The sequence below is a fragment of the Oncorhynchus kisutch genome, linkage group LG14 (assembly GCF_002021735.2).
Source record: "Oncorhynchus kisutch isolate 150728-3 linkage group LG14, Okis_V2, whole genome shotgun sequence".
NCBI lineage: Eukaryota > Metazoa > Chordata > Actinopteri > Salmoniformes > Salmonidae > Oncorhynchus > Oncorhynchus kisutch.
Window position 1 is genome coordinate 65,646,343 of NC_034187.2, and position 27,667 is coordinate 65,674,009.

The 27,667-nt window shown below is 44.1% G+C and overlaps 1 protein-coding gene across 5 annotated transcripts in view; it reads right to left on the minus strand.

The window, feature by feature from the left end:
- The window catches only part of LOC109903473 (PHD finger protein 14), a 109,486-nt gene extending 82,569 nt beyond the window's left edge, over positions 1-26,917 (minus strand). For 3 of the 5 annotated variants that reach the window (XM_031788780.1, XM_031788779.1, XM_031788783.1), the window contains exons 1-12: positions 26,796-26,917; positions 25,865-25,981; positions 23,856-24,182; positions 23,335-23,765; positions 22,549-22,696; positions 10,455-10,614; positions 7,198-7,309; positions 6,459-6,596; positions 3,537-3,683; positions 3,015-3,190; positions 2,680-2,786; positions 1,518-1,624 (exon numbers count right to left, since the gene is read on the minus strand). In XM_031788780.1, the coding sequence (XP_031644640.1) occupies positions 1,518-1,624; positions 2,680-2,786; positions 3,015-3,190; positions 3,537-3,683; positions 6,459-6,596; positions 7,198-7,309; positions 10,455-10,614; positions 22,549-22,696; positions 23,335-23,765; positions 23,856-24,182; positions 25,865-25,981; position 26,796 (1,971 nt within the window). In that variant the 5' untranslated portion in view covers positions 26,797-26,917. The remainder of the gene's footprint in view (positions 1-1,517; positions 1,625-2,679; positions 2,787-3,014; positions 3,191-3,536; positions 3,684-6,458; positions 6,597-7,197; positions 7,310-10,454; positions 10,615-22,548; positions 22,697-23,334; positions 23,766-23,855; positions 24,183-25,864; positions 25,982-26,795) is intronic. The other 2 variants (XM_031788782.1, XM_031788781.1) reach the window with 1 other exon arrangement.
- Positions 26,918-27,667: the final 750 nt, after the last annotated feature.

Genomic DNA, 27,667 nt, shown 5'->3' on the forward strand with positions numbered 1-27,667 from the left:
GAACCCACCCCCCCATGCACTCAGAACCCACCCCCCCCGCGCACTCAGAACCCACCCCCCCCGCGCACTCAGAACCCACCCCCCCGCGCACTCAGAACCCACCCCCCCCGCGCACTCAGAACCCACCCCCCCGCTCACTCAGAACCCACCACCCCGCTCACTCAGAACCCACCACCCCGCTCACTCAGAACCCACCCCCCCGCGCACTCAGAACCCACCCCCCCGCGCACTCAGAACCCACCCCCCCGCGCACTCAGAACCCACCCCCCCGCGCACTCAGAACCCACCCCCCCGCGCACTCAGAACCCACCCCCCCGCGCACTCAGAACCCACCCCCCCGCGCACTCAGAACCCACCACCCCGCGCACTCAGAACCCACCACCCCGCGCACTCAGAACCCACCACCCCGCGCACTCAGAACCCACCACCCCGCGCACTCAGAACCCACCACCCCGCGCACTCAGAACCCACCACCCCGCGCACTCAGAACCCACCCCCCCGCGCACTCAGAACCCACCACCCTGCGCACTCAGAACCCACCACCCCGCACACTCACCCTGTCAGGGGCTTTATAGCCGTATCTGTAGCTAGACTTCTAATCTTAACGATCCTTCTCGCTCGATCCCCCTCTCAGTCTTTCTCCATCTCTCTCACTGTCTTCCGGGGCTGCTTCTCTCTCTCCATCGCTCTCTCTCCTTCTCTCTTTCTATGCATCTCTCTCGCTCCCCCTCTCCGTGTAAAAGCATGTCGAGCGGTGCAATTAGCAACACACACTCCATTAATAACGCCTAATACACGTGGCAGAAAGACTGAACGCAACATTAACTCCTCTGACTTTTACGCTGCTGTTTTATTCCCTTCTTCATTGGGCCTGATGGAGCGAAGCTGCCCTGTGCCGCCACACCCAAGTCACATGGTGAAGGATAGATGAAAGGAGATAGATAGAGAGCGAAACGGCAAGGGCCACAGAGAGATCGAGGGAGAAAGAGATGAACAGAGTGAGAGATGAGAGATGGAGAGAGCTAGACGGAAGAGGAACAACAGGGCTCTTAAAATTGTATTTTTCATGGTACATAGTAAAACGGTGGTTAATGTGTTGTAGCGCAAAGCAATGCGGTTTATGAATGACACACTATGTCATTTCTGAAGACTAGAGGCCATGCAGTACAAAGACATAGCACAGCTTTAGTGTGAGAACTCAGAGCAACGCTACTGGAGAATTACTGGTAAAACCCCTAGTGACTGGTTGATAACAGTGTGGATTAACATTTTGTCCACTATCTCCCTGGCCGTGTCTACTACCACAGAAACGTCAAGCAAGCATTTTATTAGGTGACTTTACGGCCTGTACCAAATCAAATCTAATTTTATTGGTCGCATACACATATTTAGCAGATGTTATTGGGGATGTAGAGAAATGCTTGTGTTCCTAGCTCCAACACCACTACTAATCTTGTTGTAGTCGACAAGCAGCTTCTTCAGGTTCTTCTAACAGTGTGTTTTCCACCACTACTAACCTTGTTGTAGTCGACGTGCAGTTTCTCCTGCTCACTCTCCAGCTTGTCTTTCAGGTTCTTCTGTTCAGAGATATTGTCCTGGATCTGAATCATCCTCATGTTCCTCTCTGCATAGCAATAAGGACACCAATCAATAAACCACCATCACAATCTACACACATCAATAGGACCGATCCCAATCTATCTCCATCTATACACGGGAAAAGGCAGATGAGAAACACGGTGTGCCAATCTGATGGGCGATAGCTGGGGGGTGGGGGATGTTGTTCTGATGGGCGATAGCTGGGGGGTGTTCTGATGGGAGATAGCTGGGGGATGTGGTTCTGATGGGAGATAGCTGGGGGGTGGGGGATGTTGTTCTGATGGGCGATAGCTGGGGGGTGTTCTGATGGGAGATAGCTGGGGGATGTTGTTCTGATGGGCGATAGCTGGGGGGTGGGGGATGTTGTTCTGATGGGCGATAGCTGGGGGGTGTTCTGATGGGAGATAGCTGGGGGATGTGGTTCTGATGGGAGATAGCTGGGGGGTGGGGGATGCTGTCTGATGGGAGATAGCTGGAGGTGGGTGGTGGGGGGGGGGGGTGTTCTGATGGGAGATAGCTGGGGGGTGGGGGATGCTGTTCGGATGGGAGATAGCTGGGGGGTGGGGGATGCTGTTCGGATGGGAGATAGCTGGGGGTGGGGGATGTTCTGATGGGAGATAGCTGGGGGCTGAGGATGTTGTTCTGATTGGAGATAGCTGGGGGCTGAGGATGTTGTTCTGATTGGAGATAGCTGGGGGTGGGGGATGTTGTTCTGATGGGCGATGGCTGGGGAGTGGGGGATGCTGTCTGATGGGAGATAGCTGGGGGTGGGGGATGTTCGGATGGGAGATAGCTGGGGGATGTTGTTCAAGGTTATACACGTTTGAACGTACATGTATACGCACACTCGCAAACACACACACAAAAACGGTCGAGCAAACACATATCTGGCAACGGCATCATGATTCATTTTGGGGGTCTTTATCCAAGGCTACATGCTGAGAGCCTATAGAACTCTGGCACATCTGTCTTTATTCTGGAAGCATCTGTCTTTAGTAACAACATTGACTAGAATAGTGTATTATGTTGGTAATGTAAGTCTGTTGCCATTCGTCAGATGGTTTTTGTTTCCCTACTCACCCAGGTAATAGTTGACGAAGTCTGCAGTGAGGGCAGGCTGCTTGTGTTTCCTGCGCCCGTCCACACTTGCGCTGATGTCTGATGTGTCTACAGGGAAGATGTCCGTGCTGAAGAAGAAAAAAGAGATTTGAACCGACAACCCTCTGCTTCCTGGTCCACCTTTCTGACCTCAAAGCCCCTCCCTGACAAGGGGAAAAAGTTGCAGCTCTCACGCATCCAGTTCAAAAAAATATTTATATTGGATTTTTTTTGAGTGTGTGAATTCTATATTTGGGCTGCACCTCAATTCTTGGTTGCCTGAACACCATCTTTTTCCTACAGACAATAACTCCTACCTGATGCCCATGAGCTCGGCCTTCCTCATGAGTTTCCTGATGGCGGAGGCGCTGGAGGTCAGGGGTCGTGGAAGCTTCTCCCGGGGGACCCAGGCCTGGGGCCGAGTGTTACGGGACAGCTCTGCCCTGGCCCGGTACTGCTGCAGCCGGGTGGTGATACGGGCCTGCCAGGGGTTCAACACAACACAAAGAAACACACACTTCATTATCTAATGACAGCCCGGCTGTGTCCCAAATGGCACCCTATCCTATATATGGGCCCTGGTCAAAAGTAGTGCTTTATATAGGGAATAGGATCCCATTTGGGACCCAGACATTACAACTTACAACCTCCCCGGGTTGTTTCTGCTGTGTTTTCCAACTCACTTGTTAAAATAAAAAGTCGAAGACTGAATCTTGCATATAGAACAATTAACTATGAAGGAAACACTGACAAGCATTTCTATTCATGTTCAAAGACAACATTCTGCAGCCCTAACAGGGGCCAGCCAGTGTGAGTCTGAGCCAGTCTTGACCTCTCACCTGTGCCTCAGGGGCCAGCTGCTTCTCTTTGTCCTGTAGAGATGCCTTGCAGTAGGACTGGAGCGCCAGGTAGTTCTTCCTCTTCCACTTCCTGTCATAGCGGTCCGCATGCTGCTTACAATACGCAAAGAAGGGATCGGCTATGTCCTGTGGAAACAGACACACACACGTTCAAAACCTGATCGACCACAGGTGAACATCGCTTCTTGTGCACTGTGTATGGCATGTCTTTCAGCACTCTTCAGTCAAGAGATCTGTTTTCCTGTGTAAAATAGTCACTTACAGCAAGCAAGCAAGCAGTCGGACCACTTGAATTTTTCCACATTTTGTTATGTTACAGCCTTATTCTAAAATCTATTAACTAGTTTTTCCCACCCTCGTCAATCTACACATAATACCTCATAATTACTTTTTTTTTTGTAAATGTATAATTATTTAAAAAAAACTAAAATATCACAATTACATAAGTATTCAGGCCCTTTACTCAGTACTTTATTGAAGCACCTTTGGCAGCGATTACAGCCTCAAGTCTTCTTGGGTATGACACTACAAGCTTAGCACACTTGTATTTGGGGAGTTTCTCCCATTCTTCACTGAAGATCCTATCAAGCTCTGTCAGGTTGGATAGGAAGCGTTGCTGCACAACTATTTTCAGGTCTTGCCAGAGATGTTCGATCGGTTTCAAGTCCGGGCTCTGACTGAGCCACTCAAGGACACTCAGAGACTTGTCCCGAAGCCAATCCTGTGTTGTCTTGGCTGTGTGCTTAGGGTCGTTGTCCTGTTGGAAGGTGAACCTTCGTCCCAGTCTGAGGTCCTGAGCGCTCTGGAGCAGGTTTTCATCAAGGATCTCTCTGTACTTTACTCTGTTCATCTTTCCCCGATCCTGACTAGTTTCCCAGTCTCTGCCGCTGAAAAACATCCCTACAGCATGATGCTGCCTCCACCATGCTTCACCGTAGGGATGGTGCCAGTTTTCCTCCAGATGTGACGCTTGGCATTCAGGCCAAAGAGTTCAATCTTGGTTTCTTCAGACCAGAGAATCTTGTTTCTCATGGTCTGAGAGTCCTTTAGGTGCCTTTTGACAAACTCCAAGTGGGCTGTCGTGCCTTTTAGTGAGGAGTGGCTTCCGTCTGGCCACTCTACCATAAAGGCCTGATTGGTGGAGTGCTGCAGAGATGGTTGTCCTTCTGGAAGGTTCTCTCACAGAGGAACTCTGGAACTCTGTCCGAGTGACCATTGGGTTCTAAGTCACCTCCCTGATCAAGGCCCTTCTCCCCCGATTGCTCAGTTTGGCCGGGTGGCCAGCTTGTGGTTGGTGGTTACAACCTTCTTCCATTTAAAAATGATGGAGACAACTGTGTTCATGGGGACCTTCATTGCTGCAGATATTTTATGTTACCCTTCCCCAGATCGGTGTCTCGACACAATCCTTTCTCAGAGCTCTACGGACAATTGCTTCGACCTCATGGCTTGGTTTTTGCTCTGACATGCACTGTCAACTGTGGGAACTTACATAGACAGGTGTGTGCCCTTCCCATGTCCAATCAATTGAATTTACCACAGGTGGACTCCAATCAAGTTGTAGAAACCTCTCAAGGATGATCAATGGAAACAGGATGCACCTGAGCTCTTTTTCAAGTATCATAGCAAAGGGTCTGAATACTTATGTAAATAAGGTATGTTTTTTTATTTTTAATACATTTGCAAACATTTCTAAAAGCCTGTTTTCTCTTTGTCATTATGGGGTATTGTGTGTAGATTGATGATTTATTTTATTTGATCCATTTTAGAATAAGGCTGTAACGTAACAATGTGGAAAAGGGGAAGGGGTCTGAATACTTTCCGAATGGACTGTATGTAATTCAAAAGAATAATTGTATCATTGTTATGTGAGAAACATAACATCCATGTAGTGCTCTCAGAGTGATGAACTGTGCTCAATGCTGAAGTAGAGTGCATCTTATTCCTAGAACTGGGTTTAGTGATGGTGATTTTTCTCAGAAATGGTCTTCCAAATTCCAGGTAAGAAAAGAGCGAAGAACAATGAAAGCCTCTACTTCTTAATTATTTTCCATATCCACAACAACCATACAGCTCACCTACAAGGTCCTACGACCTTTTCTTTCCCCCTGCTCAGTCAGGGAGAAAAAAAAACACTCAAACTCAACCGTTTTTCCCCCCAGACAGGCAGGCAGCCCCTGGCTCCCCTAGAATCGTTTAGGCTTAAGGTGTTTCGGCAGATTTTATCAGAGGCTTCACCTGTTGATAGGGGCCCTTTGCCACAGCTCAATGGATTAAATGGATAGCGGTGAGTAGGCACTTTCTGGGCCGGGTTTATCAGTACGCCGGCCGCCTTTGTGCCGCAGAAAGAAGTGACGCGAGGTGCATACATCAGCTGCACTGCAGACGGATCCTGAATACCAGCTATAACCAGATCCTTAGAGTGTCATCATTATACAGCCTTCCATGTTTCATTACATTCTCAATATAAGACTCTGCCTATAGCAGGAGGTTGATGAAGGAGCCAGGGCCAGTTTAAGAGACTGTTTTAAAGGACTAGTCATTTGTAAAATGAATACATTACGGTCTTCTTATCGCAGGGAGTGACCTGAATCCTGCACTAAGAACCCCCCCCCCCACACACACGTTGTTCAAATGCATTTCAGGGACTGTGAATGAGCTGTGCAAAGCTGTCAAAGGGTGGCTAATTTGAAGAATCTCAAATCTCATATATATTTAGATTTGTTTAACACTTTTTTGGTTACTACATGATTCCATATGTTTTTTCATTGTTCTGATGTCCTCACTATTATAAATAGTAAAAATAAAGAGAAACCCTGGAACGAGTAGCTCTGTCCAAACTTTTGACTTGTACTGTATATATACACAGGGTCACATGATTCATGTCCGGTCTTCTCTCACCTCCTCCGCAGCGGCCTCTGAGAGAAGCCCCTCCCTCTGAGCACAGGTCACATGGAAGTAGGATCGGCACATTCCAGCATCACAGCTGATACACACGCCTGTCCGGGCGAACCGGGCGTCCTCGCAGAAACTGCACTCCTAGACAAAAGAGAAAGCAAAAACATAGGTCAGAAACACCACTTCTGAACAAAAGGTCAAAAGAAAATGGAGATCTCAGAAACTGCAGTCAGGGACAAAGGAAAACCTAGAGGTTCAGAAACTACAACATTGACTTTGCTCAGTTCTTCCAAAGGGACAAAGTGACCACTTGGAGAAACTTGCATATGCTTTAATTATTCATTTTTATGATAACACACATTTTTCAGCAACAATTTATTTTCAGAGTGAAATGGCACTGGATCATATTTCTAAAAGTCACTCTCTTCAATAAAGTGTATTCTATAGTGACCCTCAACAGGGTTTCAGCTAGAATGAATGTCAGAGTGACTGTACGCTGATAGATCACTCTGTTAAAGTTGGATGAAAGTGTTGGACGGTAACCAACCACACGAGTCACTTTATTACTGTCATCAACAGACAATGGGAAACCAAAAATCTAAAACACCTTCCTCAGTCTTCCACTCTGACAAAGCATGTTGACGTAATACGGATTGATTTTGTGTCATACAATTTACACTGTTTAACAGAATATTTCGATCGCCATCATCTTTATTCTAGAAAACATTTCCTTTGTACTTGCCTTGGCCCCATACTTGGAGTAGTTCATCTCTGTGAGAGTCACTGGTCGTAGTTTATCAATGTCCCCAAACGCTACTCCAGGGACGTAGAGCGCACAAACCACATGGACCCATCTAGAAAATACACATGAAAAGAAACAAAGATGCTTCAAATAGCCCCATTGCTGATGTATGTGCCTACTTAACCAATGAAAGCAAAGACCATTATACACATTGAGAGTATACTAAACAGAGACTGGGTAGTCCACGTGAAGTAAACACGAGCTTTCTAATGGTCACAATTAAAGTGTTTGAAAAGGATCTTAAACACGTACAAATTTGTAACACTGTAAGAATTGGAATGGCAGGATTTGTTGTTGTTGCAGGATGTAACATATAATACAAAATTGATGACGTTGTACACAATGCACAATTTTCGTGGACCCGTTTTGGCTCGTGAGTGCTACTTTCAAAGCTACTGGCTGAAATTATACAAAACATTTATAATGCATCTTTAAAGAGAAGATTGACCCATTTTGAATGTTATGTTATAATTTGTGCATCTCTGAGCGATTTTCTATCTATTCCCTGGGTCATTTCATGTGTATCTGAGCGATTGCCGGCAGAAATTCTGCCGGTATGATATAGCATTGTGATAAAGTCTCTCTCACTACACTGGACTTTAATAGGAATATGACTTTTAGATTCATACAGGTCAGATTTCAATAGTGGTCAATGTCATAACGCGGGAAGTTGTCTTCTCTCAAATTAGTCATATTCCTACCTCAAGAAATGTGTAATTTAAAAGAGGGTCTAACACATTTCTCCTATTTGTCTGCCTCATCGGTCCAGGGTGTATTGCATGGTGTCGTTGTGAATGTCAGACTCCACTCTGTGAGGCACATCGATCTGCAGGATGAACATGTTGAGATTGTAGACTCCCAAATTGATAGTGCAGTTTGTTCAGGCGATTTTACAGCCAACTAGCTTCTTCACATGCCGATATTGACTTTGGTATTATTTTGTGTAGCTACGTTTGCTAGCTAGCTAGCCAGCCAGCCAGCCCATAGAGAGATCATTGCATTGTGGATGTTGTAGTCGACTTGAGCTGCAACAGATTTCCACAACAATGTTCACGTTGCTAACAACTTTATAAATATCGACAAAATGAAATATTTGTTAACAAAAAAATACTGTTCTCACATATTAGAGTTATGTAACAATGTAAATAATAGGAATGAGTGCTTTTGGGGGGATTTTTCCTTTAAGTTATATTAGTAAATTTATGCTGACAAAGCTCTATTAAATTAGGCACTGCAAAAGCGTAAAATGTAAACAACGCAAAATCAGAAAACTTCACTCAGATAATTAACTGGAATTAATCACTTATACACTTAAAAACTTGGAAATCTTCAGTAGTTGATTTCAGCGGCCCAAGCCACACTCTCTGACTGAGCATCCGCTTGGTGTGACACAAATTCAAATGCAGACTTTGGGGAAGAGAATCCGAAGTCCAATATAAAGATATCCATCTCCACAGTTTAATTTGCTGTGTTTTTCATGCTCTAGTGAAGTAGTAAATTCGGGTGCAGGCTGGCTGAGGAGCACCATCAGCGATAGCGTGGCTGGAGTCTCCACGCTTCACATAACTCTCTCTCTCTCTCTCGCTATCCCTCACTGTCTCTCCTCTCTTTTTCTCCCCCCCCCCCATCTTCTTCTCCTTCCCTCACTTGCTTTCTTTCTCCTCTCTCTATTCCTACCCTTCTCTCTTTCTCTCCCTCACTTTCTCTCTCCCTTCTCCATCTTCTATACTTCTCCAACGCTGAATGTAGGCATGGAGAGAGGCAGTAAATGTAGAAATACATGTTAAATAGTTGATTTCCTATAGTGTAGGTAATTCCTATTGTGTTGATTGCAATTCCTACAGTGCACCTGACTGATCCAATGTAATGCTCCGAAACAGGCTAATTAAATCATGTGAAAAATCATAAAAATCAGTGTGTCAAATCATGACTAGAGGTCAACCGATTATGATTTTTCAACGCCGATACCGATTATTGGAGGACCAAAAAAGCCGATACAGATTAATCGGACGATTTTTTAAAGTTTATTTGTAAGTTTATTTGTAATAATGACAATTACAACTATACTGAATGAAAACGTATTTTTACTTAATATAATACATCAATAAAACAATTTAGCCTCAAGTAAATAATGGTTTAAATAATGCAAAAACAAAGTGTTGGAGAAGAAAGTAAAAGTGCAATATGTGTTATGTAAGAAAGCTAACGTTTAAGTTCCTTGCTCAGAAAATGAGAACATATGAAAGCTGGTGGTTCCTTTTAACATGAGTCTTCAATATTCCCAGGTAAGAAGTTTTAGGTTGTAGTTATTATAGGAATTATAGGACTATTTCCCTCTATACCATTTGCATTTCATTAACCTTTGACTATTGGATGTTCTTATAGACATTTTAGTATTGCCAGTGTAACAGTATAGCTTCTGTCCCTCTCCTCGCTCCTCCCTGGGCTCGAACCAGCAACACAACGACAGCCACCATCGAAGCAGCATAACCCATGCAGAGCAAGGGGAACAACTACTAGAAGGCTCAGAGCGAGTTACGTTTGAAACGCTATTAGCGTGCGCTCACTAGCTAGCAATTTCACTTCGGTTACACCAGTCTCATCTCAGAAGTTGATAGGCTTGAAGTCATAAACAGCACAATGCTTGATGCACAACGAAGAGCTGCTGGCAAAACGCATGAAAGTGCTGTTTGAATGAATGTTTACGCGCCTGCTTCTGCCTACCACCGCTCAGTCAGATACTTAGATACTTGTATGCTCAGTCAGATTATATGCAACGCAGGACATGCTAGATAATATCTAGTTATATCATCAACCATGTGTAGTTAACTAGTGATTATGATTGATTGTTTTTTATAAAAGATAAGTTTAATGCTAGCTAGCAACTTACCTTGGCTTACTGCATTCGCATAACAGGTAGTCTCTTTGTAGAGTGCAACGAGAGAGAGGCAGGTCGCTATTGCGTTGGACTAGTTAACTGTACGGTTGTAAGATTGAATCCCCCGAGCTGACATGGTGAAAATCTGTCGTTCTGCCCCTGACCAAGGCAGTTAACCCACCGTTCCTAGACCGTCATTGAAAATATATATATATATCGGCGCCCAAAAATAGCGATTTCCGATTGTTATGAAAACTTGAAATCGGCCCTAATTATTCGGCCATTCCGATTAAACGGTCGACCTATAATCATGACCCACCTCCCAGCGTCAGTCTCTTTGAAGATCCCGTCCTGATTGGGGCAGAGCTCACAGCTGGGTGTGACTCCATTCTTGCAAGCATCGCAGAACCACGGTTCCGTGGAGTTCTCAGAGGCGGAACTCATGATGGAGTCACTCTCCCCGTCCACTCCATAGCAACCTGGAACACATGTAGAATGTCTGTCAATTACATCCATAACGCTGACCGGTAGCTAATACTGGCTAACATATTCCATTAGGTTTTACATTTGCTGTGAACATTGTGTCGATAGCTAGTATCTAACAGTTCCAACTTTACAGATTTGAATCTATTCCATCGTGTAATAGCTCTGACCATCAGAGTAAGGGTTGCAGAATCCATTACCAGTTGGTGGATCCTCTTAAAAAGGTGCAAAATGCTGTGTTACACTTAGGACTGAGAAGACCAGAGAACAGTGCCCTGACAAGCACACAACATGGTGTCAACTTGCCGTTTGCTAGTTTCCCCTCAAACCTCCAGAAAGATTTAGATTTTCTCTTTCTTTTGCTCCAGCTTTCTAATGGGGAACATTTGATCATATTATCGAGACCTAAGACTAGAGAAGAGAGAGAAGCCACACGCCACAAGCAAAGCATGTTAATGTTGTATTCTTAATTTTCCAGGGTTGCCAAAACAATTATTTTCGTTGATGCAGTTTCTATGGCTGCTATTACACTGGCCGAACGTGATCCGCACTACCAATGAGGCCAGCAATCAGCCGCTCTGCCTTCCATTGGAGAGATAACACACTGGCTCCTAATTCAGTCAAACAGCCTCCAGGCTCTCTGAGCTATGGGAGAGACTCACAAATCAAAGGCTCAATGTTGTACATACTCTGTATGCTCGTCACTCTGGACCACACTGGGGAATCAGTCCAGTCTGAAGACCCACTGGCGGCAAACATCCAGAAGCCACACCAGACGGCAATGTTTATTCAGTTGTGTGTATGTTTTTTTTCTTTCTCTCAGTGCGTAGATGTCCTCTATAGGTGCTCTCTGATTGTGTCCATTTGTTCTGCATCACAGGGAATAGACAGGCTAGAATGGATTGAAAGCGATGTTCGTCAGTGTAGAAAATAGGGGGGGGGGGGGGGGGGGTGTATAGTGTACTGTTGTATCCTGCAGGTTTATTTACGACCAGGTAATTGGCTTCAAGCTGAGAGGAAGTCCAAGTCAGAATGACATTAATCAAGTCAGGATTACATCATTCAAGCACTGATTATTTCAATAGGGCAATTAGTACACAGCTGGAGCTTCACCCTGACCTCCAAACCACGATCTCTGCCTCACATTTAACTACAACAAGAAAACAAAAACCATTTCCTTCCATCTCGATGCTTCCCCCCGCAGTATGTGTGTCAGGACAAGAGGTTAAGTCCCCAGGTGCTCCAATATAGCTCAAGGTTTATTTTCTTAAAGAAAATATATTTCTGAAAATACTGCTGGCAACAGTTGTCGTAGTAGTGATTGGTGCTTTTAATCAAAGAAACCGGGTTGTGAACGATCACCACGCTGGTTTTACCGACTTGCGGCTGAACCGTCGCCACAAATCTCCGATGTTCCTTTTGAACCGAGATACAAAGCTGGAAGCACTAAGCCATGGGGTGCTGGCTAATGTGAGCTAAGCTGACCAAAAGTGATGACTACGGGATAGCTTTATAATCCTCCAAGTGAAGATTATCCTTGTCAGAAATGACGAGCTTGGCAGTTAAAGAGGGTATAGGGGGCAGGGGTAGTGTATAGTGTCTACTAAATCAAGATGTACTTTTAACTGTATCAAGATTTAACAGTGAAAGAAAGGTCTATTTGGGTATATGGTGTTAACATATACAGGTGTGAATATGAGTGTGTGTGTGTGTGTGTGTGTGTGTGTGTGTGGTTCTGAATCTCCATCTGTTCTAATATGAAGATGAGGGAGGAAGTGTTGGACTAGCTCTCTTCTTCCCAGGATCAAAGGAGAAGTAATGGGCACACCTCATATTGGTGAGAGAGCAATCAGTTATTTTGACAGTGCATAGATGGGTTCCCATTTTCATGTTGGCAGCGATGTCACACTAATCATCTCTGTACGGTTCTCAACACACCCAACATAATGTCCATCTCTGCTTCCTTCTGAGAGTGAGGTGGAGAGAGTACACACAAACACACCTGTCAGAGCAGCGCCATTAAAGGGGAATTCAGTTCATTATTATCTATGCTGCTCCAGTGCTACCTGTTCCATCATTACATCCATCATTACATCCCATTTAGATTTCAAATGCAAATTCATTCAGATGGAAGTGGAACAAATCAATATTCCTCATGTCTATTACGAATACACAAATATCTCAAGTCCAACAGTCAATATTTTGAGAAAAGTACATAACCGCAGTGTTCTCTTCCTACATGCAGTTCAGTTTTAATCAATTCAATAGGGAAGGTAAAAACAGGTTTGAAAAATATACGCTTTTTGTGATTTAACTCATGTGGTTTTACTCACATTTACTTTAATCTCTATCTCCAGTTGAATCTATTCATCTCACTCTGTGGCTGCCTATCAAAATATTTATTTTTCTCCCACCGAAAAAATAAAAAACCAGCATGTTCAAGATGGATGCTCTTAGATTAGTTCAATTCAATTTTTTCATGAATGGTAACACTTTCCATTCCAAGATTAAGTGGACCTATTCAAAAGCACTCATATAAGCAGAGCCGGTGTGCAAAATGGGGCATCAGAGACAACACACACAACTCTGATCTCACTGAATAACACCAATTACACATGATGTAATAGATGGTTTTTATGACAGATGTGTGTGTGTGAGTGTTTTCAGAAGGATGGTTTTCAGATCTTCCTTTAAATCAGCTGCACTGAATTCAAATTCCATAATAAGATGGAGAGTGATCTCTCAAAACATGACTTTATTCTGCTCCTTTTAAAAAACAATACAATCATTCCCGTGGCCAGTAAACCATAGAGTAAATCAGTTACTCGTTATAAGGGGGAGAAAAACCACACGGCTACTACGGATTGATAGCGTTTTCATTTTGCATTTCAATTAGATTTGCTAAACCTGTTTTGAAAGGAAGACAGAGAAGGAGAGGGGAAATGAAATAATAAGTATAATTCAATGTTCTCATCTGACAAAGGCCTGATAATGGATTACAAGGCCATTTCTAAAATGAAAACTAACTGTCAATAAGCAGCTTCACAATGCCTTGCTTTCCTCTGTGGGTGCTGGATTCCCATTCATTCATTCATTCACCTGTACTTCTCCTCCTCTAGGATTGAATTCATTTGAAGACACTGAAGACATTTACTATGCATTTGAGAGTGGTTAGATGCATTTGAGAGTGGTTAGATGCATTTGAGAGTGGTTAGATGCATTTGAGAGTGGTTAGATGCATTTGAGAGTGGTTAGAAAAATATTCTCCAGCATCATCATAGATAATCAAGTGGCGGGGCTGTTGTTGGGTTCTTTTTGTTATTAAGGTGTGGGCCTTTAAATGCGTTTCAGGGGCTTCGGGGCTGCCCTTGTGGCATTAATGTTTCTGCAGTTAGTTGAAACAGCATGAGGGAAAACATGGTTTTTAACCTTGAGCTGAGCAAGGCCCTTAATTACCCTGGTGTAGAACAGGACAATATGGAGGCCATATGTCTGCTAAACACGAAGCACTTTATGAACCTCATCTAAAACTGCTATCGCCTTACCAAGGCTGTCTTCAAATGGAACTACTAAGAGGACTGCGTGACAGAGGAACGACAAGAGCAGGTATTGACAAATGACTATGCATAGGCTACTAGGCCTACACTTCAAACAGTACAAAGGCTAGACTCTACAGTTATGCAACGGACTAAACTATGTCATATGAAATTGACAACCGGTTGAACATAATGCTCAATATAAGGAATGAGGTGCCATTTCAGACAAAGTCATACACTGTGAAGCATACTTACAGTGAAGGAGGATATAGGGAAACAGTGTAGGATTTGTGCCTATACGATATCTGTAGCCGATTTACAGTACAAAGGCCCCAGGACACTGCCAGAGTGTCAGAGAGCGAGAGAGGGGACATTCATCATCTACTGGGGGCTCAGTCAACTGTCTTTCTGCAGTTATTACAGTACGACACACACCAGACCAGTTACAGTCACAAATGGTCAATGTAAGGACTAGGGCTGTGGCGGTCACAACATTTAGGCAGCCGGTGATTGGCAAGCAAACAACTGTCGTTCTCACAGTAATTGACAGTTAAACACATTCAGCATCTCCTGGCTTCCACACAGCCTACAAACCACTGATGCTGACCTTTGGAACATCTACATTTAAAAAAGTGTAATAAATCCATGTATTATAGCCTAAACCTTCACAATAAATCCATTACTTATTTTAGACAGGTCTGAAGAAACATGATATGAAGCAAAAAGCAGTCTATTTCAGAAGAAAATATCAACTCTGAGTTGTCCTTATGTTAGGTTCTAATCTGGCTATGTCAAATGGCTGTGTGCTACACTAGTTCATTTAGCAGACAAGATTTGCTTAGAATTCCATGGTATTATTTTATAGTATGAAGAATACAATTGAACAAAGCTGAATAAAATAGAAAGGATATTTTCTCCAAGCGATTTGAGGGAGTGAGCACATACGGCTATTCTCTGTTGAGAGGATAACAAAGAAATAGGTACTCCTATATGCTCAATTTAGAGTTATTAATGGAACTTTAGTTGTTCTACAAACGCTGGGCTATATATGTTTGATTTTTAATACATTGTAAGGCTGCATGATGCGACTCAAATGATGATTTGAAAAAAGTTACTTGAAAAGGCATGAGCTCTGCTTTGTTTTTTGCCCATGCTGTACACACAGTCACTCATTCACAATTTGACAATTACTTGATAATGCTTAGAATTTCACACCGGCATTCCCCGTTGTGTGGCCGCACCCTTAAAATGCTGTCCATGCTGTTTACGGCCAGCGGCCGTTGTGCCGTTCTCCTTCCAAAGCTTTGGACATTTTCCAGATTATGACATGAAGGTCAGTCAAAGTAATGGACAGTCATTTCTCTTTGCTTATTTATGCTGTTCTTGCCATAATATGGAGTTGGTCTTTTACCAAATAGGGCTATCTTCTGTATACCACCTTGTCACAACACAACTGATTGGCTCAAACGCATTAATAAGGGAAAAAAAAAAACACAAATGAACTTTTAACTTCTCTAGGGTAGGGGGCACTATTTTCACCTCCGGATGAAAAGCGTCCCCAAAGTAAACTGCCTTCTACTCAGGCCAAGAAGCTAGGATATGCATATAATTGGTAGATTTGGATAGAAAACACTCTTTTAACAGTTCCAAAACTGTTAAAATAATGTCTGAGTATAACAGAACTGATTTGGAAGGCGAAAACATGAAAAATCCATCCAGAAAGTAGGATTTTTGAATTCTTTGTAGTTCTCTATTCAATGCCATTACAGTATGCATTGACTTAGGACTCAAATTTCACTTCCTATGCCTTCCACTAGATGTCAACAGTCTCTAGAAATTCTTTCAGGCTTGTATTCTGAAAAATGAGGGAGTAAGACCAGTCTGAATGAGTGGACCCTACAGTGTCCCAGAGCTTTTTCATGCACAATCCCGAGAGCGCACCTTTCTTATTTACCTTTTATATTGATTACGTTATTGTCCGGTGGAAATATTATTGATTATTTCGGCTAAAAACAACCTGAGGATTGAATATAAACATCATTTGGCATGTTTCTATGAACTTTACGGATACAATTAGGATTTTTTTGTCTGCCTGTTGTGACTGCGTTTGAGCCTGTGGATTACTGAAGAAAACGCAAACAAAACTGAGGTTTTTGGATATAGAGAGAGACTTTATCGAACTAAACAAACATGTATTGAGTAAATTAAATGTCTTCTGAGTGCAACCATATGAAGATCAAAGGTAAGTGATTAATTTTATCTCTATTTCTGACTTGTGTAACTCTTCTACTCAGCTGGTTACTGTTTGTAATGATTTGTCTGCTGGGCGCTGTTCTCAGATAATCGCATGGTATGCTTTCGCCGTAAAGCCTTTTGAAATCGGACACTGTGGTTGGATTAACAAGAAGTTTATTTTTAAACCCATGTATAACACTTGTATGTTTTCTGAATTTTTATAAATCAGTATTTCTGTTTTTGAATTTGGCGCTCTGCAATTTCACTGGATGTTGGTCAGGTGGGACGCTACCGTCCCACGTACCCTAGTGAGGTTAGCAAAGCACACCTGCTAATTCTAATGCATTCCAGGTGACTACATCATGAAGCTGGTTGAGTGAATGCCAAGAGTGTGCAAAGCTGTCATCAAGGCAAAGGGTGGCTAATTTGAAGAATCTCAAATATAAAATATATTTTGATTTGTTTAACACTTTTTTGGTTACTACATGATTCCATGTGTTATTTCATAGTTTTGATGTCTTCACTATTATTCTACAATGTAGAAAATAGTAAAAATAAAGAAAAACCCTTGAATGAGTAGGTGTGTCCAAACTTTTGACTGGTACTGAATGTGTGAAATCTGTTTTGCTTTAGAATATACCATTATCATGCACCTGTATCGAAACAGGGGCAGCAGGAAAAAAATACATGTCATCTATGCACTTAAATAACGAATTGGGGACGCTTTTCGCGTAGTTAATTTTCATGCCAGCCAGCTAGAGTGTTTGATTAGATTTGACACATTTGCATTTGATGTCAGGGTGATTAGAGGGACAATAGAGTGCTGAGTACCAGGCAGTTATCAAGTTTGATAGGCTACTAATGACCAGCAGCATTATCAGAGCTTGGAGAAGCCTAATTACAGTGACTAAACGGTCACGTGGAATTTGACTTCCTTCATGACTCATGACCGCCGGTGTGGCGGTAATACGGTCACCGCAACAGCCCTTAGTAGGAACTCTTCAAAAATCTAGCTGTGATTTCTAGGTCTGTGCTTAGTACACTCCACTCACCAGTGTTTAGCCCAAGGATGTAAAACACAATAAAAGTTTGTTTAAACGAGAGAAGAAGAAAAAAAATCTCATACTTTTTAATTAGTTTGAACTGCTAAATGTGATGTCCATTGCAGCGACAACAAAAAACATCCCTCCCAAACATGTTTTTATTCTACTGAATATGCATTTAAACAAATAAGCCCAAACAGCGGAGCCTAAATGAATTAAGCACATTTGAGAAAATAATTAACTTTACGGTCCAGAACTCGTTAGGGAGTGAAATCAATAGCACAGGGATTTAATTGGTGGTAGAATGGGGATGCGTCCCAAATGGCACCCTATTCCTTATTAGTACACTACTTTTGACCAGAGCCATGTGTAGGGAATAGGGTGCCATTTGGGACGTAACCTGGGCCTATTAATGACAATGTAATGTTCTTTATTAGGGGAGAGCATTTTAACAGCCGTGCTGCTTTAAAATGACACCGGATACCATTACACTGCTGAAATGGTAAAACTGCAAGACGAAAAAGAAAAGAAATTGCAAAGGGACATAAAAACAACAAACAAGTGACTGTCTTCTCTACTGAAAAGCTAGAATTAGCATTTAGGCTTCAGTCCAGAAGACATAAAGCAGATTGAGAGAGACAGTGGTGCAGTTAATGATGTCTGTCATCACTCACAACACACACACTAGCCCATGCTAATCAAAAGCAGCTAGTCTGTATAGTACACGGCTGTGATAGAAACAGGCTGTCTGTACGGACAACGGGCTCTCTGGGCTTCTGCTCAGTGTTCACCGGGGCTTTTGATCTCTTCCCCTGGCTACACTGGACATCCTACATCTTCTCCTTTCATTTTTCATCCATCACTTTCCTCTGGTCTGAGAAGGAGAGTGTCTGAACGAGGGAATGTGCAGCGCAACAAAGAGGAGAACAAAAAGTTCTGGAGTCAAGCAGAGAGACGAGAGGAAGTGGTCGGATGACTCACCCGAGCTGCATATCATGACAGCTCATCTCTTCCTTACGATCCCTCTCTTGTTCTCTCGCTTTCTCTCTTTCCTGTTACCATCCCTTGTTCTCCCGCTTCACCCTCCTGTTTTTTTAAGAGCTTTTAAGAGCTGTTCCTCTACAGCCCAGAGAAAGGAGGACAACCCAGCACCTTTTGACCCCAAAACCCTGAGCTATATGTGAGCTAGTTGGAGCCAAAAAGGCTAACAGAACAATCCCATAGAATCTCAAGAGGAACAACTGAACAAGCTAGGTCACAGTTATACGTTAGTGACAGCAGCAGCAGCCTTGCATTGCTTTAGCATCCGCTCCTCCTCCCACTACAGTTGAAACACCAGTTCACTTTCCTCTCTTCTCCTCAGGGTGGGAGGGGCACTAGGCACAGAATCTGTTTTCAATTTCATGCCAGCACCGTCCCATGCATATGACAGGTTCTGCATTGCTGCGTGGGTAGGTACGCATGTGTGTGTGTGTCGGTGTGTGTGTGTGTGTGTGGGGTGTCACCTTTCCAAGCTGCTGCGCATGGCTGCAGGTGAGCAGTTGTGACATGGAGGCAGCTGTTTGGGGCCAACCCTCTCCTGAACCAATCAACCCCCCTCTCCCTCAGGGCGCCTGGCACCATGGCGCAGCTGGCACCCAAGGGTGGGAGGCGGTCGGCGAAGGAGGGCCTTGTGTGTGTGTCTAAGAAGTGGCTGGCGAGAGAGGGGCAGTGTTCAGTATGGAACAGATGTCTGTTCAGTCGGGGGCGTCCACGACACTCCTACCTGCCTGCCCCTCTCCACCACGGGAGGGGAAAATGACATGCAGAGGCAAATGAAGGAGAAAGAGAGAGTTCCTCCTTGTTGCTATCTTACTCTTCTACAGTCCTCCAACTTGTAAGCATGTCTTATTGTGCATTTTCTACAGTCCTCCCACTCCCTTTCCATCCCCGTCCACTCGTTCACTCTCCACATCTCTCTCCTGCCGCTCTTGCATTTGTGTAGTCCCCCCCTCCTTGCAAAATGTGCATCCTCTCGCTTTCTTCGTTGCAACAGAAAGAAAATGAAAGATTGTAATACAAGGCCATTCCCGATTCAATTGATTTTGTAATAGCCGGAGAAAGTCTGGTTGGTAAATGGTAAATTCTTTCCCAACTGTAATTGAGCAAGACATTAGGAATACATGGACAGAATATATATAGGGAGGACAAAAATCATTGGATGCTGTAGCTTGGGCATTTTCTTATGGAGCACAACTTGTTCTGTGGCCCTGTAGTAAAGTAGAACAGGAATATGCATTGTTTGATCAGGCACCTTAATACATTACTACGGTACAGATAATAGGCACAAAGATTAATACTCCAGCTGTTGATCCTTGATATCAACAACGCAACTTCATCAAAATCTAAACTAGTTGGCTTATTTTAAACCTATGAAGTAGCAGGTACAGTAAATGACCAGAAACATTTGACATTTTAGCTTGAGAAAAGTCACTCATTCCACCTGGTAAAACAACACAACCAAAGAACTGGCCTCAAAGTGCTCCTTCTGCCTGTTCTGCTCTGGTCTCTCCAATCCCTGACCCCACACCACTCAGCATGGTCAACTCTGTTCTGTTCTCTCCAATCCCTGACCCCACACCACTCAGCATGGTCAACTCTGTTCTGGTCTCTCCAATCCCTGACTCCACACCACTCAGCATGGTCAACTCTGTTCTGTTCTCTCCAATCCCTGACTCCACACCACTCAGCATGGTCAACTCTGTTCTGTTCTCTCCAATCCCTGACTCCACACCACTCAGCATGGTCAACTCTGTTCTGTTCTCTCCAACCCTGACTCCACACCACTCAGCATGGTCAACTCTGTTCTGTTCTCTCCAATCCCTGACTCCACACCACTCAGCATGGTCAACTCTGTTCTGTTCTCTCCAATCCCTGACTCCACACCACTCAGCATGGTCAACTCTGTTCTGTTCTCTCCAACCCTGACCCCACACCACTCAGCATGGTCAACTCTGTTCTGTTCTCTCCAATCCCTGACCCCACACCACTCAGCATGGTCAACTCTGTTCTGTTCTCTCCAATCCCTGACTCCACACCACTCAGCATGGTCAACTCTGTTCTGTTCTCTCCAATCCCTGACTCCACACCACTCAGCATGGTCAACTCTGTTCTGGTCTCTCCAATCCCTGACTCCACACCACTCAGCATGGTCAACTCTGTTCTGTTCTCTCCAATCCCTGACCCCACACCACTCAGCATGGTCAACTCTGTTCTGTTCTCTCCAACCCTGACCCCACACCACTCAGCATGGTCAACTCTGTTCTGTTCTCTCCAATCCCTGACCCCACACCACTCAGCATGGTCAACTCTGTTCTGTTCTCTCCAACCCTGACCCCACACCACTCAGCATGGTCAACTCTGTTCTGTTCTCTCCAATCCCTGACTCCACACCACTCAGCATGGTCAACTCTGTTCTGTTCTCTCCAATCCCTGACTCCACACCACTCAGCATGGTCAACTCTGTTCTGGTCTCTCCAATCCCTGACTCCACACCACTCAGCATGGTCAACTCTGTTCTGTTCTGGTCTCTCCAATCCCTGACTCCACACCACTCAGCATGGTCAACTCTGTTCTGGTCTCTCCAATCCCTGACCCCACACCACTCAGCATGGTCAACTCGGTTCTGTTCTGGTCTCTCCAATCCCTGACCCCACACCACTCAGCATGGTCAACTCTGTTCTGGTCTCTCCAATCCCTGACTCCACACCACTCAGCATGGTCAACTCTGTTCTGCTCTGATCTCTCCAATCCCTGACCCCACACCACTCAGCATGGTCAACTCTGTTCTGGTCTCTCCAATCCCTGACTCCACACCACTCAGCATGGTCAACTCTGTTCTGCTCTGATCTCTCCAATCCCTGACTCAGCATGGTCCCTTGTGTTCTGCTTTGCCTCTTCTCATGGAGATTAGACAGGTCTCAGAGGAACACAATATTAACACAGGGAGGGAGATGTGTGTGTGTGTATATATATATATATGTGTGTGTGTGTGTGTGTTTAGAGAGGGAAGGAGATAAACATAGAACCAGCTCCTAGTGTCCTACAGTACTTCTGCTCATACATTTTTTTGAGTGGGGTGTGTGCGTACTGTTTCTCCCTAAGAGCATCTGTGTGAGTGTTGCTCGAAGGACTGACTTGCAACACTGCACTTGAAAGACTTTGACTCTCAAGGTTACCCTCTGATTTAGTGCTGCCAATGGCCATGGTGTGTGCGTACGTGCCTACATGTGTGCGTACATTCCGTTTCTAGGGGCTTTGAAAATCAGTAAAACATCGGTAAATAAATAAATAAAGTGGTCGTAATTGAAAATTATAGCTGTCACATTGATCAGTTGTGTGCATGGGCAGCGTTACCACGCCTGTCCAGAGGAGAAGGCCACATCTAACAGACGATTTAAGGAGCCATTGATTTTGTCTCCAACCAGTCAGAGGGAGACACAATGAGCTAATAATACTAGATGAAGAAGAAGAGGGTTAGTCTGTTAGTTCTCCAGGCCAGGACTGTATGGGGAGAACGCACTTCTGGTTTGCTGGTTTCCCTGCTTATGTTTAGGTGTTGGGTGGATGGTGAAGGGGTGATTATTTTGTGTTTGCTTCTGGTTGTGGGTATATGGAACTTGCAACCAAAACTTCTGTAACCTGAGCCTGGCACGCAAACACTGCCTCATCTCTGCCTTGACAGAAAATGTTTTTCTTCTGACCCAAACCTGAACAGCTACCAATGTAGTCCTAGCCCTTGTAAATGTTTCTGATCTGTGCTTACCATAGAATAAGAAAAGGCTACCTCTTCAGGCAAAAACCTGACGCAACGTCTGATTTTGGTTGCTATTTAGTTATGTGTCCACAAACATGAATTGTACTTGAAATAAACCAACCCTTGAAATCCTGCTGTTGATTTGTGGTTGAAATTAGTGTACTTTGACCACATTTTGCAGTTTCAACCAAAAGTTCAATTGATGCCAACGTCAGTATGTTGAACAGATACAACAGATGATGTTGAAACAACCCTGGTTCAAAGTATTTTTGCCTGGTGGGACTGTTATATACAGTAACCTATCTCTCTGGAGCTGCTAACCTTCATGTACGGTCACACCACAGTTATCACACTGGATGATCTCGTCAGCGTCCTCGCTGTTGTCTCCCAGACACACACAGCAGATCAGGATGTGTTCCATCCTCTGGGCCGCCGCCCTCCACGTCTGGGCACGCTCCAGCAAGGCATCCTGGGTAGACAGGAAGTGGGAGACACAGTAAAGTTTCAGCAAAACTATTCTAAATGCACCCGTATACACTACATTCTGTTGAGCTGTTGTACACATTCTATTTTTAACTAGGTAAATTTATCAACTAAAAAAATAATAAATGTATCTCCGTGTTTGAATGTAACACACGGTTACGTGTGAATCTAATATGCTTGTATGCACCGGACCCCAAAAATAAAGTTCCCGACCTCTGCAAACAAAGTTCATCCAAGTTGTAAGTCTAAAACCTCTCACAATCCCCCCTCTCCTCTGGTCACAGATCATTACTGATAGATAGTAGTAGGCTAAATCTCATTCACACTGATGGACTCCAAGCTAAGTCGATTAGCTTAACACAGAGCTGTAGCTCTCTAGCAGTCTCTGTGGTTCTCTCACTCTGATACCATCCAATCTCCTCATTGGATTATATAACTCTGTGGCACAAAGCAACATAGTGCTGGGCTGGCTAACACACCTGATTCAATGAAGGATTTCGAGAGTTATGCAAACTTATCTAACAACTTTCACGACTACATGATACGCCTAACTGCTGAGGGCCTGAGGCAGTTTGCTAACAACAAACTGTGATACTGAGGACAAGGACATGATGTTGTATTTACCTCATTGCTCTTTCCCTGTGACATGCTGTCGTTGGTCAGCTCCTCATCAAACACACTGCTGCTCTTCACTTTCCTATTGGGTTTCTTCACCTCTTTATCACTGTCGCTACTGCTCCCTTCTTCATTCTCATCTTCATCACCACCATCGTCATCCTCGTTGTCGTCGTCATCATCACTACCACTCCCTCCGTCGTGATCCTCCTCGTCCTCCTCTCCCTCGCTCCCTCCTTTCTGGGCAGCCGCCGTCTTGCCCTTTCTCTTGCCTGAGGCGGGCCTCCAGTCATTGTCGTCTTCGCTGTCGTAGTCGTCCATCTCGTTGAGCTCGTCCATGGTGGTGAAGTCCAGCATGGGTCGGTTCCGACGCAGGTTCCACTTCTTGGGCTCCTGTGTGGCGGCCGTTGTTGAGCCTCCGTCCTGCGCATTACCACTACCTGGATCAAAGTTCAAGGTGTTTTATTGGTCACGTTTACAAAAACAAATCAAAAACATGAATATAAAACAAACATTTTAAAACAGCCTACCTGTGCCACTCCCACTTCCTCCACTCCCAGCCTCTGTGTCCGAGGCCTTCTCCTCTCTCCTCCGTCGGCCCCTGGGCACCCCTGATGGAGCAGGGTCTTTAGTGGTGGTGGTGCCAGTGTCATAGGACAGCTGCTGTTCCTTGGTCTTCTCCTCTTCCTCAGTGGGGGTGTCGTCAGCTGTCAGCTCCTTGGTCTGTTCTTCATCGATGCCGTCCGTTGCAGAGCCGATGTTGTCCGAGCCGCTGTCATTGTCAGAGTCCTCAGCAGCGCTTTCCTCCTTGGACCCCTCCTCCTCCTCATCACTCCCAATGGCACTACCCTCTGACCCTAGAGCAGGGGAGAGAAGGACAGAAGGCATTATCAACATGGAGTATGAATCAAAGAATGTCTGCTGTCATAATCTCTCTCTTTTGATGTTATTTTCTTGTATTGAGACACTTAAAGATAAACATGACCTGAAGGACTGTTATGATCAAATCATGTTGATAAGCGATAACAGCTAAGTTGAATTCAGCTCTCTAATCTGCAATGCAGATCAACAATCAGATTAACAAGAGCTGTTGGATTTCAAGGCCTCAGATGACAGGTCGAGTGATCAAAACCACAGAGCCCAGGGGGTTCACAGTCATTGTAAAATATAAATAAGAATTTGTTCTCAACTGACTTGCCTAGTTAAATAAAGGTTAAATAAAACAATTCACAGTACTGTAGAATCTCATTATCAGCTGTTGGCCACAGTGTGTGTGTGTGTTTCAGATAGGATGGATAGAGACCTCAGGGCCGACCAGAGCGATAAATCCAGCCCAGGCAGACAGTGGCAGGTCGAGATCGCCTCAGTAGCCACAGCCTGTCTCTAGATCATGCAGGGAGTCGGTGAGAAACACACTGCTCTAGAAGGTTGCTACCAGACACAGACAAGCAGGGTGATGAGGTCTTCATCTATACTTCAGGACGCCTGCACCTCACAGTGGGGCGGCACTGACAGACTCACCGGACAGAGAATCTTGATGGAGAACATATCACAGCTGCACATTGAAGTGTCATTCAAAGCTATTCAAGCCACAGCTAAATAGAGCATTCATGAGCATTCATGACTATGTCTCAGCCTCCAGTATTTATGCTGCAGTAGTTTATGTGTCGGGGGGCTGGGGTCAGTTTGTTATATCTGGAGTACTTCTCCTGTCCTATTCGGTGTCCTGTGTGAATCTAAGTGTGCGTTCTCTAATTCTCTCCTTCTCTCTTTCTTTCTCTCTCTCGGAGGACCTGAGCCCTAGGACCATGCCCCAGGACTACCTGACATGATGACTCCTTGCTGTCCCCAGTCCACCTGGCCATGCTGCTGTTCCAGTTTCAACTGACCTGAGCCCTAGGACCATGCCCCAGGACTACCTGACATGATGACTCCTTGCTGTCCCCAGTCCACCTGGCCATGCTGCTGCTCCAGTTTCAACTTCCACCTGACTGTGCTGCTGCTTTAGTTTCAACTGTTCTGCCTTATTATTATTCGACCATGCTGGTCATTTATGAACATTTGAACATCTTGGCCATGTTCTGTTATAATCTCCACCCGGCACAGCCAGAAGAGGACTGGCCACCCCACAGCCTGGTTCCTCTCTAGGTTTCTTCCTAGGTATTGGCCTTTCTAGGGAGTTTTTCCTAGCCACCGTGCTTCTACACCTGCATTGCTTGCTGTTTGGGGTTTTAGGCTGGGTTTCTGTACAGCACTTTGAGATATCAGCTGATGTACGAAGGGCTATATAAAATAAATACATTTGAAATTTGAGTAGCTTAGTCTACAATAGAAACCACTGACTTGCTTTTGGGGACATTTCAAATTGGTTTGAAGATAGGTGGAACTCGGAATTAGGCCTTTCTCCTCTCGAGTTTATTCAGAGCTGACAGATGATGTGAATCGCAACATAACAGGAAATAACTGCATATGTGGTGGAAGAAAATGTGTAATTTACAAGGGGAGTGGATGGAAGAGGACCCTCACTGCAGTTGGTTACCTGAGGCATCTGCGTCTCCCACTTTGAAATCGCTGTCATCTGAGCTGTCATAATCTAAAGCGTCCAGCAGAGAGGCAGCCAGAGGCTTCACCTGCCTGCGCTTTGACCCACGGTCCACTGGGGAGAGAGGAGGAGGAGAAGAAGAGTGGAGAGGAGAGGGGATTCAGTGCCATGGAAGAAAAGCACCCACACCATTATAATTCAAAACATGGCCTGGATCGTCATTTAATGTACTGAACTTTGCAAACAAATTCAAATCATGATTACAAATAGCTCAAAACAATCTAAATAAATAAATCATTTTATTCTGCTGCCTTCCTTTGTTGTTATTTTGGAATGATCAATATACATATTACAGTATTTGCCATGGTCTGGGGATCAGACAATATAGCATATGCAAGCACCGGTATTGTGGTGTTGGTAATCCTAGCAACGCACATCTGTCTGTGGTAACTTTGTTGAGACAAGAGTGCATATTGTTATGCAGTGCATGTAAAACACAGCTAGCTGGTCCTGCAGGGATCTAGCTAGAGAAGCTAGCTCGCTAGCTTTCTCCATTCAATTATTAAGGAGATAATGCTGGCTAGCTAGATAGCTAGCTAACTAACTGTCAAATTATCTAGCTAGCCTGTTAGCTACTAGCTAGCTAAAGCTATCTTACAGAACACATGTTTTGACAGATAATCCAAAAACATAGCTACAACTGTTACAATGTAGTTAGCTAGCTAATTAGATAACGTTATTGATTATTAGCTGGCTAGATAGCTACGTTAGCAAGATAAACAGCCGTCAACTGTGAGGCTAGCTAGCAATGACTCGAACGGACCGTAGGTATGTTATTCCATTCTCTTCCGAAAATGTTTTTTTTTTCTGCATAAAAGCATGCTACTTTCTTCTGTCAAATGTGCATTATACTGAAAATAACACTCACTTTATCCGTTTTCTCGTTTTTACTTGATTGAACAATGGCACAAAGAACGCCTCCTCAAAACATGTTATGCGCACAACGTTTGCTACAAGAAGTGGTGACGTTCAGCACAAAGGGATGTTGTAACCCTGGTAACCGTATAATTGTCTTTGATGATGAAGAAGGTTTATGTAAATTCTCGAGGATGGAGTATGTCGAGATAACACAAATAAGAGTTTTTTTTTAAATTACATTTGACACAGATACGGATATAAGACCAGGACCCTCAATAGTCTATAAAAAATATATGTTTAACATTGTAGGCAGTATTTTCTTTGATAGGATGAAATACACCTCAGAGTCCCAGTGATGTCATGGTAAGTCAAAGTGCTGAGTCCTGTCAGATTTTTACATTGGCGCCATAATTCTGTCTGACACATCTACAGATGTAGGATCTTATTTGATCCAGGTTGCTACAGCATGAAGATAATCCTGCAGCAACAGGACATTATTATGTGGATTATATTCCATGGACATTTTTGTAGGGGTTGATACATTTTTCGTAAGGGACAATAAAGTCTGAAATGTGAAAGTGGAAATAACAAACTTCATATCCTTTTTAAACCTCAAATATACTACAAGTTTAAGTTCTCCTGCAACAGTGTGATCAAATGAATATCCTACATTTGTAGATTTGGAATGATTAGGTCAAAACCAGATCTGATAGAACAAAAATACCTCAAAATCTTTATCTGGGTTGAGCAGAATAATACTACAACTCTCATGTCCCCTCATCTTCATTATCCTTATGAACTTACATTCATATGAACTTCTGAATTATTATTTTCCGAGTTGATGGTGAGTAGGTAGAAAAACACCTCTGAGAAAGTCTTCCT